This window comes from Mirounga leonina, unplaced genomic scaffold (assembly GCF_011800145.1).
Source record: "Mirounga leonina isolate KUSES-001 unplaced genomic scaffold, KU_Mleo_1.0 Mir_195, whole genome shotgun sequence".
Classification (NCBI taxonomy): domain Eukaryota; kingdom Metazoa; phylum Chordata; class Mammalia; order Carnivora; family Phocidae; genus Mirounga; species Mirounga leonina.
This window is the reverse complement of record NW_023270490.1, coordinates 2768223-2783615: the sequence shown is the minus strand read 5'-3', so window position 1 is coordinate 2783615 and position 15393 is coordinate 2768223. Positions and strand designations below refer to the sequence as shown.

The following is a 15393-nucleotide window of genomic DNA, read 5'->3' as shown; positions in this document are numbered from 1 at the left end:
GTAAATAAGCGCCGTGGTTCTGAATGAGGGCTGAGAGCCACACGGCTGAGGTGTGGTTCCTGGCTACACTTTGAGAAATTAGATAATTTGAATCTCAGTTTTCTCATCTGTAAAACAGGGATGATCATGTCTCCTTCCCTGGCTTGTTGGAAGAACTAAATGAAGTACTACAAATAAGATGCCTCTTGAGAGCACATACTCTCATTTGAATTTTAAAATCCTGGCACTAGTAACATTGTTCATTGGATGAAGATTTTGCTTTTTTTTTTTTTAAGATTTTACTTATTTATTCGACAGAGAGAGACAGCGAGAGAGGGAACACAAGCAGGGGGAGCGGGAGAGGGAGAAGCAGGCTTCCTGCGGAGCAGGAATCATGACCTGAGCTTTAACGACTGAGCCACCCAGGCGCCCCAAGGTTTAGCTTTTGATAACTTTTTTTTTTTTGGTACTAATGTATTAGAGGGAGAAATTCCTCAATAGATAGCTGAAATAATCCATGAAGTTGTATGAAGACCAAATAATCTAGATTTTTTTGTTGCTGTTGAGATCTACTCTGTGTACCTTAAGATAGAGAGATACTACATTCACAAAGTGGTGAGCTTTCCAACTTCTGTCAGCACCCACGGAAACAGCGCCTCAGTCTAATACAGAACATTTTCATCACCCTAGTTCCCTAATGCCCCTTTCCAGTCACCCCATCCTGAACCAGAGGCAACTGCTTTTCTGATTTCTAGCTCATAGATTTGTTTTGCTTTGTTGTACTCTATTTTGACGTACAGCTTTACAAAAGGAGGCTTAGCACCTTCAGAATGGCTTGTCTGGGCGCTAATCAGAGGCTGTCACTGCCTCTGATTCTTTTACAAGCTCAGACAACCCCAGGCCTCCCTATTAAAGCCTCTCTCTAAATATCTGTGGCTATGAAGGACCTCTGAAGTTGCATAGCTGGAATTTATTTCTGGACTACATTTGCATCTCTTTGTGAAAGCATTTTCTAGCCCCAGGGATGGCATGTCCTCTGGGATTAATGGGAACTGTGTGTTTGGGCGTGGGGTGGGGGGAACAGATAGGATAATTTAGGAGGCCGTATTTATCGGCCCCAGGGAGGTTAGCGGCTCCTGTCTTTGTAGGAGCGCACACTTTCCACTCTCATCAATGGGATTTAGCTGGGCCCACGCAGAGGGAAATAGAAACTGGAACATTTGAAAAAACAAACAGCAAACACCTGGATTCTGGCCCAAAACAAGGAAGCTGGCAGCTTGGGGGGCGGGGCGGGGGGGTTGTGCACCCTGGGTCTGCGCTCTTCCCGGAACAGGTTTCCTCTCCCCTCCTGGTCTGGTTATGCTTTTATTCTGAAATGTACCAGTTTTGCTCTGGCTGTGGCCAGTACTTTACAATCTGATTGGAAACAGGAGTAATCCTTTGATTGTAAAGATGAATGAGCCCTTGGAGGAGTTTCACAAAGCCACACATCTCTGGCTAGATTTACATAAGAGATTTAAAGTCCTTTGAATTGAAGTTAATATATTTCACGGAGTAAACAGTATGAAAATGAAATGCTCAAAGAATCACCGCTGCTACCCTTCAGGGTGATGGTGCTTTCTGTATTTTTTTTTTTAAATGACTTTAAAAGGAGATGACAGGGCTATCTTGTAAGAAAAATGAATGAATGTTCTTGCCTTTATTGACACGAGAGGAGAAATCTAGATGGAAATAGATTCTTGTTACCGCTGACTCTCACACCAGTTCCCACCAAATTTTATGAGTTGGGGTACCTGGCCCAGGAAAGGTCGGGCAGTTTCCAATTTTTTTTTTTTTAATTTGTTGCTACTTACACAATTAATACTTCAATGTGTTCTCTTTATAAGGATTTAAAACAGTACAGAGAAGACTGAAGTCCCCTTTGGCCCCTTCCTCCCTCTCAGTCCTTTCCTTGCAAAGGAATCTAGCCAATAGTTAAGGAAATTGGGAACTTCACGGAAGATGGTGGCTGTCCCTTGTGGTTTGTATGCATGGTGTTACATTGTATGTTGTGAAAACTGAATTTCCCTCCTTGGCAGGTCAGTGCATGGGATGGATCTCATTCTTTTTAACCTTCTCCTGGGCCTCCATCTTATTGGCTAGTAGGTCTTCCAAGGTTGTCTGGAGGCACAACAACGTGGCTGTTAGGAGCAAGGACTCTGGAGCCAGATTTCCTGCCTGTCACTTAGAGCTTCATATCCTTGGGCAAGATGACTCAACCTTTCTGTCCTTCTGAGGCTCCGTCTCAGCACTCGTGAGCGTAGGGTTGCTGTGGGGGTGTAGTGTAGTTGGAAGGGCGCCCAGCACATGACGAGTGAGGTACGAATAGCAGACACCATCTCTCTGTCACTGCCTGTGGACAGACCACCTTTTCCTCTTAGAAACCCTGCAGTGGTGGTGGATAGGGCTGCCCGTGTATCTGTGTGTCAGCGAGTGTTTCCCCAGGGCATGTGTGTAGGAAGGAGTCGGAAGAAGTGGGCTTGCTGGGGCGCGTGCATTTGGGGTAATTAGCAGGCCCTGCCCTGCTGCCCTTCGGTGTGGCCTCTGGCCTTTTCTGTCCCCAGCACCAGAAGAGGAAGGTCACTTTCCGCAGGGCTCATCCTCTCTCCGCTCTCTCCGCAGGGCTTTGTGCTGGCCGTCACTGTCATCCGAGAGGCTGTGGAGGAGATCCGATGCTATGTGCGGGACAGGGAAGTCAACTGCCAGGTCTACAGCCGGCTCACGGCGAGAGGTCAGCCTCCTGGCTCCGGCCTGGGGCCACAGGGTTGCAACTCCATCATGGGCCGCTGACAGTCAGGGAGCAGAGTTCAAGGCCCAGGGCCGGTGGGTGTGGAGACACTGCGTGGTGGCACCAGGGAGGCCAGTGTGTGCCTGGGGCTGCTCGGTCTCTCCCAGAGCCAGGCCTGTTGGCCAACTTGTGCGTCATCAGCCTGGAATTAAACTTTGTTCATTGGGCATCCCCTTCTGGCTAACCCTGTACCTTTGCCTGTCCCTGGGCTGAGTGAGGGAAGGAGGGAGCCCCTCTTGTTCAGGCGTTCAAGCGGGGGAGGCTGCAAAGTCTGTCCTACAAGCTTTAAAAGATACTCTTTCAACATTACAAAACGCATGCTACAACTTTGCAACATTAGTTTTTAAATAGGCACCAGATTTATATAAACACTGCATCTGTGAAGATTTCCTTGAAAGGCATCTTATAAATCCTGAAAATGAAGGTGGGGAGTGTATATAGTCAGACCCAAAGAGAAGCGACTAGATAGCCTCTTTTTTTTTTAAGATTTTATTTATTTATTTGACAGAGAGAGACACAGCGAGAGAGGGAACACAAGCAGGGAGAGTGGGAGAGGGAGAAGCAGGCTTCCCGCGGAGCAGGGAGCCCGATGCGGGGCTCGATCCGAGGACCCTGGGATCATGACCTGAGCCGAAGGCAGACGCTTAACGACTGAGCCACCCAGGCGCCCCAAGATGAATGCATTTTTAAATTGGTGGAATTAAAACAAAAACGAAAACCACCCAAACACCCCATTAAAAACCCGCAAAGCAACCCAGCCAATGTTGACTTCTATTTCAACTAAAAATTCTACAGGAGATTACCTGTAAGGATGTGTTCAGAAATGAGCGCATGTTACCTAAAGTTCCAGAAGATGACCGATCCCATTCAGGGATTAGTAATGTTTTAGGAGAGGCAGAGATGGAGAAAAGCTGTGCCTTACCTTCAGGATGTTAAGAATTCTGAAAAAGATGAGATAGCTGTCTCGGGGAAGGCGTATCTGAGTCAAGTGTGAACTGCTTTCCAAAGCTTTAGTCTTCCCAAGAAGTCGTCCACACGTGGTTTCAGGGTTTTGCATACAACTTCCCTTCTAGGAACAATGTCAGAGGAATATGTTTTAGGCTCAAAAAAAATTTTTTTTTAAAATAAAATCCCCCGAGGGCATGAATGTATTTCGTTTTAGCGCATTTAAATAGATTTTCATAGTTGGTGGTCTTAACATTTTGCAAGTCTCTGGGAGAAGTGGGGGATGTAGAGTTGGTATAAAAATGCTTTATTATTGCTAAACTACTGTATTTAGGACACTTTGCTACGTGAAGAAAGAAAACCCAGCATAGTCTTTGTAAAGGCAGGTGGCTTGGGCTTTCCACGTGGATAATCAGAAGACCCCTCTGCAGGGTGTTTTTTTGTGGTTCGTGTATATTAAATCCTCCCTTAATAACATATTCTGACTATAACATTTAAAATGCTAGGCAACCAACAAAAGCCCCATTGGAGAGGGTGCGGTGGATCTATTTAGAGGGATTCCATTCATTCATCTATCCAGGCTCCAAACCTTCTTTGGTTCTTTTCATATTGCAATTGCTTTTCCCGTGAATGATTTTTCTGCCCTCCCCTGCAGACCACCTTCTCAGCTCCTGCTTTATCTTCACTCAGTTCTTGGAAAGATCCTAAGGAGAATTGGCAGATGGCTCTAGCATTAAAAACTTGTCTTCCTTTGTTGGTCTCCTTTTGTGGCCCGTGGTTTCCATTGTCATGCCAATGCGACAGTAGGGGAAACCCGAGCAGAGTTCTGAATATTAACCCAGCCCCTGCTCGGCCATTTGTTTTGAAAGTCCCCCAAAAAGCACTGAAGAAACTGTCAGCTCAGAAAGTGATCGAGGTGAGTTTAGTTATCTGATACACTTGGGGGTGGGTGGGGGGCGGGGAGAAGGGCAGGAGTAGGAAGCCCCAACTGGAAGATTTCAGAGAGAGGAAGAGAAAGAAGCCTTTTTTGACCTTACTGTTTAATTACTTACTAATTTTCTTGAGTGAGGCTTTTCAGCAGGGTCTTCATTTAGTAAGTTTAAATGCAAAGTGAAACAAATGTGTGTGTGTGTATCCACGCAGGATCGAGTTCCTTTTGTATCACCTGATGTCTTAAAATACATTTTTCAACACTATTTGTAGAGTTCAAAAACCTTTAGAAACCAGAATATCGAGTCCTTGATCACTAGATTACAGGCCATGATATTTACCTGCATTCTGCATCATTTCCTGATTAATAACAGCAGTACTTGTGCTGATAAAATTTAAAAAATTGGGGGGGTAGTAATTTCTAAAACCTAGGAAAAAAGTTACAAAAATCATGTGGTGAACGGCGATACGCTCTTCCATCAAATGTTAACATTTTGCCATGTTTGCTTTTTGATATTCTCTCTCTCATTAGAGAATTAAGTTGCAGACATTATTCCCTTTACTCCTAAATACTTTGGTGCTTAATTCCGAATAGGGCATTTCTCTCACGTAACACAGTATGATTATCAAAATCAGGGAATTCAACATTGGTACATTACTATTAATCTAATCTATAGTCCTTACTCAAAATTTGCCATCTGTTCCTGAAATGTCCTGTGTTTTTTTCCCCCATCCCCCACCCTCCAGTGTCTACAGTATCCTGTTTTTTTTTTTTTAAAGATTTTATTTATTTATTTGAGAGAGAGTGAATGAGAGACAGAGAGCAAGAGAGGGAAGAGGGCAGAGGGAGAAGCAGACCCCCCGCCGAGCAGGGAGCCCGATGCGGGACTCGATCCAGGGACTCCAGGATCATGACCTGAGCCGAAGGCAGTCGCTTAACCAACTGAGCCACCCAGGCGCCCCAGTATCCTGTTTTTAACAGCATTTTTCCCTGGTACAAAAACCAGTACAGGTTTTCCCAGTGGCATTTAATTGTCCTTGTTCCTCAATCTCCTCTAGCCTGGCATAGCTCCTTGGTTTTCTTTCACACGACATTGACATTTTGAAAAGGACGGGCCAGTTTCAGGGAAGTTGCTTTGTAGCCTGTCCCTCAACTTGTGTTTGTCTGATGTGTCAAAATTAGATTCATGACCTGCATTTTTAGCGAGAGTTAATATAGTTTTAGGAATGCTAATGGCATAGATTTCTTGTTGGGATTTGCCAGAGTTTTAGAGGCATTATTGTAATCAAATTGAAAAAATTTCAAACTTGGAGAAAAAGTGGATTTTATTTTTATTTTTTTAAAGATTTTATTTATTCATTTGAGACAGAGAGAGAGAGAGCAAGCATGAGCAGGGGAGAGGCAGAGGGCGAGGGAGAAGCAGGCTCCCCGCCGAGCCAGGAGCCAGACATGGGGCTCCATCCCAGGACCCTGGGATCATGACCTGAGCCTAAGGCAGATGCTTAACCATCTGAGCCACCCAGGCACCCCAAAAGTGGATTTTAAACAACTAAAAATCCTGAAAGTAAGGCACTTATCACTGTGAGGAAAAATGGATGATAGTTTTTTTGTTTTTTGTTTTTTGTTTGGTTAATTGCTACTTCCATTTAGATAATTTATTACCTAAAATAACACACCAGTTAGATTATTTTTTAATGTCATTGTCATGCCTCACGTCAAAATGACCTTTTCTTCATTTTCTTGAGAATTTTTTTGAGTACCACATGTCCCAAGTCAACAGTAGGCTTCCATATTACAGAGATGAACACAAGGGGCTGGGGATTCTGGGAATTAATAATTTGGTGAAGTATCCAGACATTTAAATAGATAATTTAAAAATGCAACTAATAATTATACATCAGGGGTGGGAGTAGGGTGGCTCTCATAAAGACTGTCCCTTCTTGATCACTGCATTCCTGGTTCTGAGCCTGTGCTCTGCCTGAACTCAAGAGTCCTGCTTCCCCCTGCACCCAGCTTCGTGGGCAGGTCCTTAACCTGTCAGTAAATTGGGGCTGGTAATAGTGCCTACCTTATGAGAGTTGCTCTAAATATAACTCTTGGATGAGAAGAACATAATACTGGCCTGGGATTTGGTGTGTACCCAAGAAAGCCAGTGGTGATGATATTGTAGCAGGGGTCCGTTAAATGTTGGTGGGTGTGAATCAATAAATGGAGGTATGAGCCAGGGGCATGGGAGGTTATGCAAGCCAGTCAGAGAGGAGCTGATACGTCTTCTCAGAAGAAGTGACCCTCATCTTAAGTCTTATAGGGTGGAAGAGAGCAGGACTGGTTGTGTGTTTGTGGTGCACAGTACAAGATGAACGTGTGGGGCCCTTGTTCAGAAATTAAGAATTTCAAGATGACAGTAGGTGAGCATGAAACCAAGTCCAGGACCCTTCTGAGCACAGAGCCCCGTGCTCATACCTAGAGCACACAGGCATGAAGTGGCCCTGGGGAAGAGTCTCCCAACGGCCACAGGTGTGATGGCTGGGAGTGTGGGGTACATACCCCAGGTTCTGGCTCCATCTTATTCTTCCCACCTAGGCCATGTTTCCTGAGTCTCCCTCCTGGGAAAACAGAGGAGAAGACCATGCAGGCCAATGAGGGCCTGACACTGTGGAAAAGTCCGTTCTGTGGTCTAGGAATCTGTGTACAAGGCATGCTAGGGAGTAGGTGGTGTTGGAAGTGTTTGAAAAATTCTGTCAAAATTGGAAAGCCATTAAAAAAAAAAAAAAAGAAAGATTACCTACCATAACCCAGCCAGGTGCTGGACAAGGTCTGGTGTGTAATTTCTTAGACAGCTTAATTTCAGGACCCATGAGATCATGACCTGAGGCTAAATCACGAGTCGGGTGCTTAACCGACTGAGCCACTCAGGTGCCCCGAGCATCCTATTCTGAGGTGGAACTTATTGTTAGAGTTGTCGAACACCCTCTAGGGATGATGTTTTCAGATAAAGAAGCATCCCCCCTCCTTCTTGAAATCCACATTTGTAACGTGATCAGACTGGAGGGAGGCTCTTAGGCCCTTATGAGTTTTCTAGAGCTGTCTTCTCTAACAGTGTTCAGAGGCCCTGGAGATACCAAAGCCAAAGAAGAGAGGGTCTTGAAGTGGTAGCGGACCCAGCACAATGTCATTTTGTTCCTGCAGAGATTGGGGTTGGGTGGGGAAGGAATAATTAGTAAATGGATTGTTTCTCTTTCTTTGTGTCTTGCCCAAACCAAAAATTTAATTCTGGGGGTGGAGGGGTTTGCCTAGATTATCACAGGTGGTGAGGGCAGTTGGATTTGCATTTTCCCAAGAGGAATTCTGTGGGTCTTCCTACCAGGAATGTTTTCCAGACTAACCTGTGATCAAGGGCTAAATGAGGCACGCAGATAATTAGCTTTGAAAGAAAGTGCAAACAGAGGCACAATTAACACAATTGCTGATGCTTCTTTCCTGCTGGGGACATCTGGGCACCCCTTGAGCCGTAAGTCATAAGCCAAAGGTCTATGTGAAATGGAGAGAATCCCTCCTATGTTCAGTTTTTGAGTACTGTGTACTCAAACCAGCTGATATGTTTAATCCTCCCCATTTCTTTCCAGATAGTTCTGCATCTTTCCAGGTTGCTCCGTTCACCCTTTCCCAGGTATAGAATAATCTCAGGATCTCTCACCTCCACTTAAGAGTGATATCTTTTTTTTTCCACTGAAATTCAAAACCCATTTTGGACCATGATTTAGGATGTGGTTCCTGTGACTGAATTTTGAGGTCAAAGGATATACATGTTTTTCTTTTTGGCAGTTTAATTCCATTGGAGTTTATCAGGAGAAGGTAGGATAATGTAGGGAAGACATGTTCATTAATGGGGCATTGTTTAGCTCATGGGTAATTAACTACATGGAAATAACCTATTCTTTTTTTTAATAATTTTTTAAAAGACTTTATTTATTTATTTATTAATGTATTATTTGTTTCAGGGGTACAGGTCTGTGATTCATCAGTCTTACACAATTCACAGCGCTCACCATAGCACATACCCTCCCCCGTGTCTATCACCCAGCCACCCCATCCCTCCCACCCCCCTCCACTCCAGCAACCCTCAGTTTGTTTCCTGAGATTAAGAGTCACTTACGGTGGTCTCCCTCTCTGGTTTCGTCTTGTTTCATTTTTCCCTCCCTTCCCCTATGGTCCTCTGCCTTGTTTCTCAAATTCCACATAGCAGTGGGATCATATGATAATTTTCTTTCTCTGATTGACTTATTTTGCTTAGCATAGTACCCTCTAGTTCCATCCAGAAATTCCCTATTCTTAAACACAAGTACCATTTTTGTTTTCAAAGTATAAACTCTGTTCAGAGACGGTATGTTTTATACTTTAAAAATTTTTTTATTTCATTTTCTTATAAGTTTCAGATATTCATTAATCAGTATAAACCCCAGCACAATACATGATTTTGGCATTTAGAGGGGAAATATTTCCTGGATAAGTGGAAAATAGTGCAGATGGCTTCTGGAAGACTTTCATTCAAAGCACCTTTATAGTGCAACATTTTATTTAGAAGTCCGGACCGTCTTCAGTTTGCTATCATCCACATTCACTGAGTAGAACTTGTATTGATCGCTGGGACCCATTTTGTTCTGGGGTTCTGGGTTATTCTTCCCACCCCAACTGACATCTGGATTGAACAGTGCCAGGTGCAAGACATACAGCACTACTCCAAAACCTCCCGCTCCAGTAAATTCGAAGAGCGGGGATCAAGCTCTTAGGGGTCTTGGCCTGATCAGGATCTCGTGTGCCATGGTTGTGGCCGAGGCCTCCAGTCCAGAAGAAGAAAAGATCAGATCTGCAAGGCACCCAGCACTAAATTGTCCTTACACTGACGGGACATCCCTGTTTCATACCTTTTTTTTAGAGAAGAGAATTACAGTGATGAGTTTGTTTTTTTTAAGATTTTATTTATTTGACAGAGAGAATGCGAGAGAGGGAACACAAGCGGGGGAATGGGAGAGGGAGAAGCAGGCTTCCCGCGGAGCAGGGAGCCCGATGTGGGACTCGATCCCAGGACCCTGGGACCATGACCTGAGCCGAAGGCAGACGCTTAACAACTGAGCCACCCAGGTGCCCCAGTGATGGTGTTTCTGATATCAACTACAGCAGAAGTACTGCAAAAGTCCTTTACTAAGGATCTCAGAGGCAGTTCAGGAAGCAAAGAATTCCCCTGCCCAAGCTTCCCTCATTAAGATTCAGAGCATTCGCTTTTATAAGTCTTGTTTAAAACAGATCTTGCCAGACACTTTCTCATACATTTCTCCAACAGATGCAAAGTTATTTCAGACCCATACGTTTCTTTGTTTTTCCAAAGTACTGAGTTTCACTTTATTACAAATCATTGGTGAACTGATCTATTGTGTATTTAAAAAAGAACCCAAAACAAAACAAAACAAAAACCCTGAAAACAATCTCACGTGCACATTGCACTATCTTTCCCAAAAGGTGTCTTTTGGGGTGTGGGTCTGTTTCTTCATTATTGGGCACCAGAAGCAGGGAGGACCATTTATATATTTATTTTAAAAGCCTCTGTTGGGTATAAACTTGTTACACTTAAACCTCAGCCTTTCTTTTTTAAGTTCCCACTATTTTAAACAAAAGCCCCAGGATGTGGCCATGGAATTTTTAATACTGCTTCTCAGCCCTTTGCCTGTTTTCAAATAAGTCTTAGGCTCTGGGGAATGCAGACAACTCTATTGGAATATGAAAATTTCAACTTGAAACCTATGAACTCTGCTGGGTCTGCAGAGGCGTTTTAATGTCCACCCCAGGAAATGTACACACGCTGTAGAATTTACAACTCATCACTGTCACAGAGTGTGAGCTCAAGAGTAATACATTAACCAGGGTTGGTGCGTAGAGATTGCTGCTCAAGATCTACAAAAGCAATCAATGTCCTGCATGCACAATGAAAAATAGAAGTAGGGCTGGAGGTGTTTGGGGTCAAAACAGAGGCCCACACATACGAGTGCCCCGGAATTTATTTAAAAAAAATTTCTTTCTTGCGGGCTGTTCCGTAGTTTGACTGAATTGTCATTTGCTTGTTTCGACTCAAGGGAAACATCTGGTTTCTCCCTGCAATGGAGACAAACTGCTCTTATTCTGAAGCTGTCATCCATGAAAAGCATGGTTTGGGCTCAATAGCTTTGCTTATGAAAGGCTTGGGGTCCATCTCTACAGAAATAAACAGCTCTTGTAATTGGAATTTTGTTCCCTGTTATAAACTCTGGCTCAGGGGTGACTCGGGTAGAGTGTCGAAAGCTGAAAGGGATAAATTTATTTTATAGAAGGCATTTAATGATTTAGGATGTGGCCAGCAGACAGTTTTCCACTTAACCTTTGTAAAAATCTCTTAGCCAACTTCTGTAAAGTTTCTGCGAAGGTATCTAAAAAATCCCAGAGGCTGGGTGTTAGGGGAACCAGAAGAGCAGGGCGGGCTGGGGAGGGGAGGTGCTGTGGCCTTTTCTTCTCAGAAGGCGGCCAGCTTTTCCTGGGCCCTGTGTACTGAAGATGTTACTGGGTGTTTTTACCTTTGTTCAGGGGCACCTACGTAATCTGGGGGACCCCGTGCAAAATGAGAAGGCGGGGCCCCTTGTTGAAAAGTTAAGAATTTTAAGATGACCACAGGTCGTTCACCCAAGGATGTGTGGGGGGGTGTAAACACAGGTTGCACACCCACAGAGCTGGCTCTCCTTCAGCCATAGGAACCTCAAAGAAGGTGAGAGGAAAAAAGGAAGAAGTGGTGCTTGGGAAGTGTGTGTGCTGACTTCTCAGTGGGGTGTTGGGAGAGTGTTTTCTTCCAGTTGGAGACTGGGCAGTAGGGAGCCGTCCTCCTCCGAATACTCACTGGAGACGTGTTATTTTTGTTAGGTGGACGGGGAGCTCTGCCAGACGGTGTCTGTACCTTGTTCTGTATTTTTTTTGCAAGAACATTTGTAGAAAACTCAGAATAGCGGTTAATGTAAGGTTAGAAATCATGTGTTTGGAGCCCTTTCCACAATTTGAAGTGTTTTTCCTTCTACGAGTTCGTCCCAGCCCCTGGATTGCCTGCCTCGTCAGTCTCCCTGCGTCCCCCCTTTCCTCCCGCCTCCCTCTGCCACCCTGGCCACGGCAGCCGGGGCCACCGCTTGGGCCTCTGTTCAGACGTCCACAGCCGGCCGTGGTACCTGGCTGGTGGGAAGCCCAGTCGACGTCGGAATAGACACCCTGGGATCTGCTTTCCCTTCTCTTTTCTTCCTGCTGCTGGTGCTGCTTTTTATTCTTCTGGTTTTATGTCCTCATTCAGAACACACAGACCCACACCAACCAGGTGTTCTGCATGCAGCCCTGCACAGCGCGTTGTTGATCGCCAACAAATGGCAGCTTGGAAAGGGAAATCCAAATTTAGGGTCAAGACTGCGGCGGTTAGCCCGATAGAGCAGGAGAGTCTGAGGATACCTTGTCTGAGGGATGGGCCTGCTGGCCTTAGTCAGAATCTGCTCTGCAAGCAGAGCGGATTAAAAGGGGCTTTTGAGGTAGAGCAGATGGACAGGGAGAGGCAGAGTTCACATTAACTGATCGTAAATCAGGACTCCGCTGTAGAAGGGAAAGATCTGGGTCTGGTCACTTAGAAGTTTGAGCTAATTTAATTTATTCTTCTTCTTTCTTATTAGAAGAACACCTCACGCTTATAAAAAAAAAAAAAAATCACCGTGAAGAATTTAGGAAGTATGTGTGCCAGAGAGAGGGATAAATTCCCTATGTCCCCAGAAAGAATCACCCGTCAACCCCTCCAGCATAATCCTCCTGATTTCGTCTGCCCTGCCAACATCCCCACGTATACATATACAGTTATTATTCAGTAAGACTTAAAATACGTATTTCTCGGGGCGCCTGGGTGGCTCAGTCGTTAAGCGTCTGCCTTCGGCTCAGGTCATGATCCCAGGGTTCTGGGATCAAGCCCCACATCGGGCTCCCTGCTCGGCGGGAAGCCTGCTTCTCCCTCTCCCACTCCCCCTGCTTGTGTTCCCTCTCTCGCTATGTCTCTTTCTGTCAAATAAATAAATAAAATCTTTAAAAAAAAATACATATTTCTCTTTGAGTTAAATACAAGAGAAGACTTGTAGCTAGGTCTTGAAGGTTGGAACACAAGCTCAGTGATCTTTTGGGTCAGGCCACCAGCTTCAGTTTTAGTAATAAAACCAAAGAAAATGTGTAAATTTATGTTTGGGAAAGCCAGGGCAAGCTCAGGTGAAGGAAAAGTTCATTGGCACAGAGGGCCATGTTGAATTTATGGTCTTCCATCCTTCGAGCAATGCCTTGATAACCTCCCTGGGAAGAATAGCACGTCTGTGTATATTTTTCCTGTTGCCCCCTAGTGGGACCAGAAGAAATGTTCAGGCAGGAAAAGAATTCTGCACATTGGACACTCTCTTCCCCCATTTCTTTTCTTCTTTTAATTTTTTTTTTAAAGATTTATTTATTTGAGAGAGAGCGTGAGAGTGATAGAGCCTGGGGGGGGTGGTGGCAGTTGGAGCAGAGGGAGAGGGAGAAGTAGACTCCCTGCTGAGCAGGGAGCCCAACACTGGCTTGATCCCAGGACCCCGGGATCATGACCCGAGCTGAAGGCAGAGGCTTAACCGGCTGAGCCACCCAGGCGTCCCTCTCTTCCCCCATTTCTAATGCTCTGGCTCTGGATTGGTGGATGTCCTCCATTCCCTCTGCACATGTTTTGACATAACAAACACTTGAGGCTCCGGGTTCCTCTCTAGCGGGCTAGGGCTCAGGCCCGTGAATTGAATTTAGTCCTGCGTTTGGTGAAAATGAAGCACATGAAACAGTCATGTCATAGTGTGAGATGCCCAAACTGGGAGAGTCTAGAAGCCCTCAAAGCAACCGAGGGTTGGTCCAGTTCATCACCACTTGCTGTGTATTCTGTCTAGAAGTCATTATTAGCGTTTGGGTGCTTCCCTCCTAGTGTCAGTTCTCCTGACTGTTACCATGACAAAATTTAATTAAGTACAAGAATTAATTAAAATGAAACCCTAGGGAACCTATTTGAAAAAGTTGTCTCAGTAGAGATAATTGGAATGCTATGGAAAATCTCAATGGTAAATTATTAAGTTATTAAACTATTAAATTTATTGATGTTATAATTATTTTTAATTATTAAAATTATTACATTAGATTATCAAAAAGACACGTGATCTTTTTGATAAGACAAGTATATGATACTGTGAGAAACTGTAAAAGCCTGGAGTTGTACACTCAGATTACTTCATTAGCGTCTTGAAGTTCTTCTTAAAACTAAAGAAGCTCAAGCTGGAGATCCTGCTTAGTGAACGTTGGGTTTTTGTTGAGTGAACGAGTCCAGGGAGGGAATAGCAGACTCATGATTCCTATCCCACTTCGGCTCTCGCTGCTGGATAAAATGCTACTTTATTGAGGAGGATTGAGAGTTGTTATTACTTCCTTTCTTTCTCGGCTGAGTGTTTGTAAGTTAAATGGGCTTTTTACGAAGAGCCAGGGACGTAAAGATTTCGCGGTGTTGCTCCCTTGTGCAAGAATTGGACCCGTCACCACCTCCTCTCTGGGCTTGTTCAAAGCACTACCGGGCCCCAAGCGGCCCTTCCACCTTTGTCTCTTGCCATTTCCTGCCTTGCGTGCAGTGCTTCTGGCCTTGCTGAAGGAGGTGCAGCAGGTGGCCACATGCACGCGTGGACGACTCACGCGCCCCACTTTTTCCCATCTCCTGCCTTCCTTTCATGGGTAACTGATAACTGTGTCGTCTGGCCAATCCCAGTCTCACCTCTCCTGCAAAGTGTATGTTGGCACCTCCCTTACCCTACCCCACTCACTCATTATTTACCTGTTGCCTCGTTCCCTCCACAGGAATGTGAGTTCCATGTCTCGCCACCTGCGGATCACCGGGCATACAGCAGGCATTCAGTAAATGGTGTTGGAATGTTGACTTTATGATCAGGAGCCTTCTGTGTGCTGGGCAGTGTTCCAGGTCCTCTTCCAAAGGGGAGAGTTACCCCCTTTCTGCTCCTTAGCACTCTGGACTTACCTGCATCATTTCACATACGATTTTGCACTAACAGCATCTGTCTGGCTCTTTTTCTTACCAGCTCATGGGTTTGCAGACTACAGCCCAGGGGCCAAATTCAGCCTACTGCCTTTTTTTTTTTTTTTTTGGTATGACCTGGTTGCTAAAAATAGTTTTGAGCCTTTGGTGGGGACTGATTGTTGACAGATTTGGGAACCTCACTTCTTGGCCTACAAAACCTAAACTGTTCACTGCCTTGGCCCCCGTCAGCATGTTTGTTGACTCCTGAAGGAGACCGAGCTTTTTTTCTAGGATAAGGGGACTGTCTTGCATCTTTGAATTCCCATGACATAGCACTCAGTAAATGGTTTTTTTTTTTTTTTTGGCATTGAACTGAATTCACTGTTTTGTTTTGTTGTTAATTTACTCTCTGGAGTCAGATGGGGGTATGAATCCTGGCTCTGATCTGTTCTAACTGTGAGGTTGGTGGTGGGGTGGGTGTGGGGATGGCATAGTCTGAGCCTACTTTCCTTGTCTGAAAACTTCAGGCAATAACAGCTGTTTCCGATGGCCGTTGTGAGAACTAAAGGAAGTTGTAACTGTATCAGTACC

General features: G+C 44.8%; 1 protein-coding gene across 3 annotated transcripts in view; it reads left to right on the top strand.

Annotated features, from left to right (window-relative positions):
* The window catches only part of ATP9A (ATPase phospholipid transporting 9A (putative)), a 131104-nt gene that overhangs the window by 36230 nt on the left and 79481 nt on the right, over positions 1-15393 (top strand). For all 3 annotated transcript variants that reach the window (XR_004682967.1, XM_035025419.1, XM_035025418.1), the window contains exon 4: positions 2641-2749. Coding sequence is in view for 2 of the 3 variants with exons in the window: in XM_035025419.1 (XP_034881310.1) it covers positions 2641-2749 (109 nt within the window). In the remaining variant the exon portion in view is untranslated. The remainder of the gene's footprint in view (positions 1-2640; positions 2750-15393) is intronic.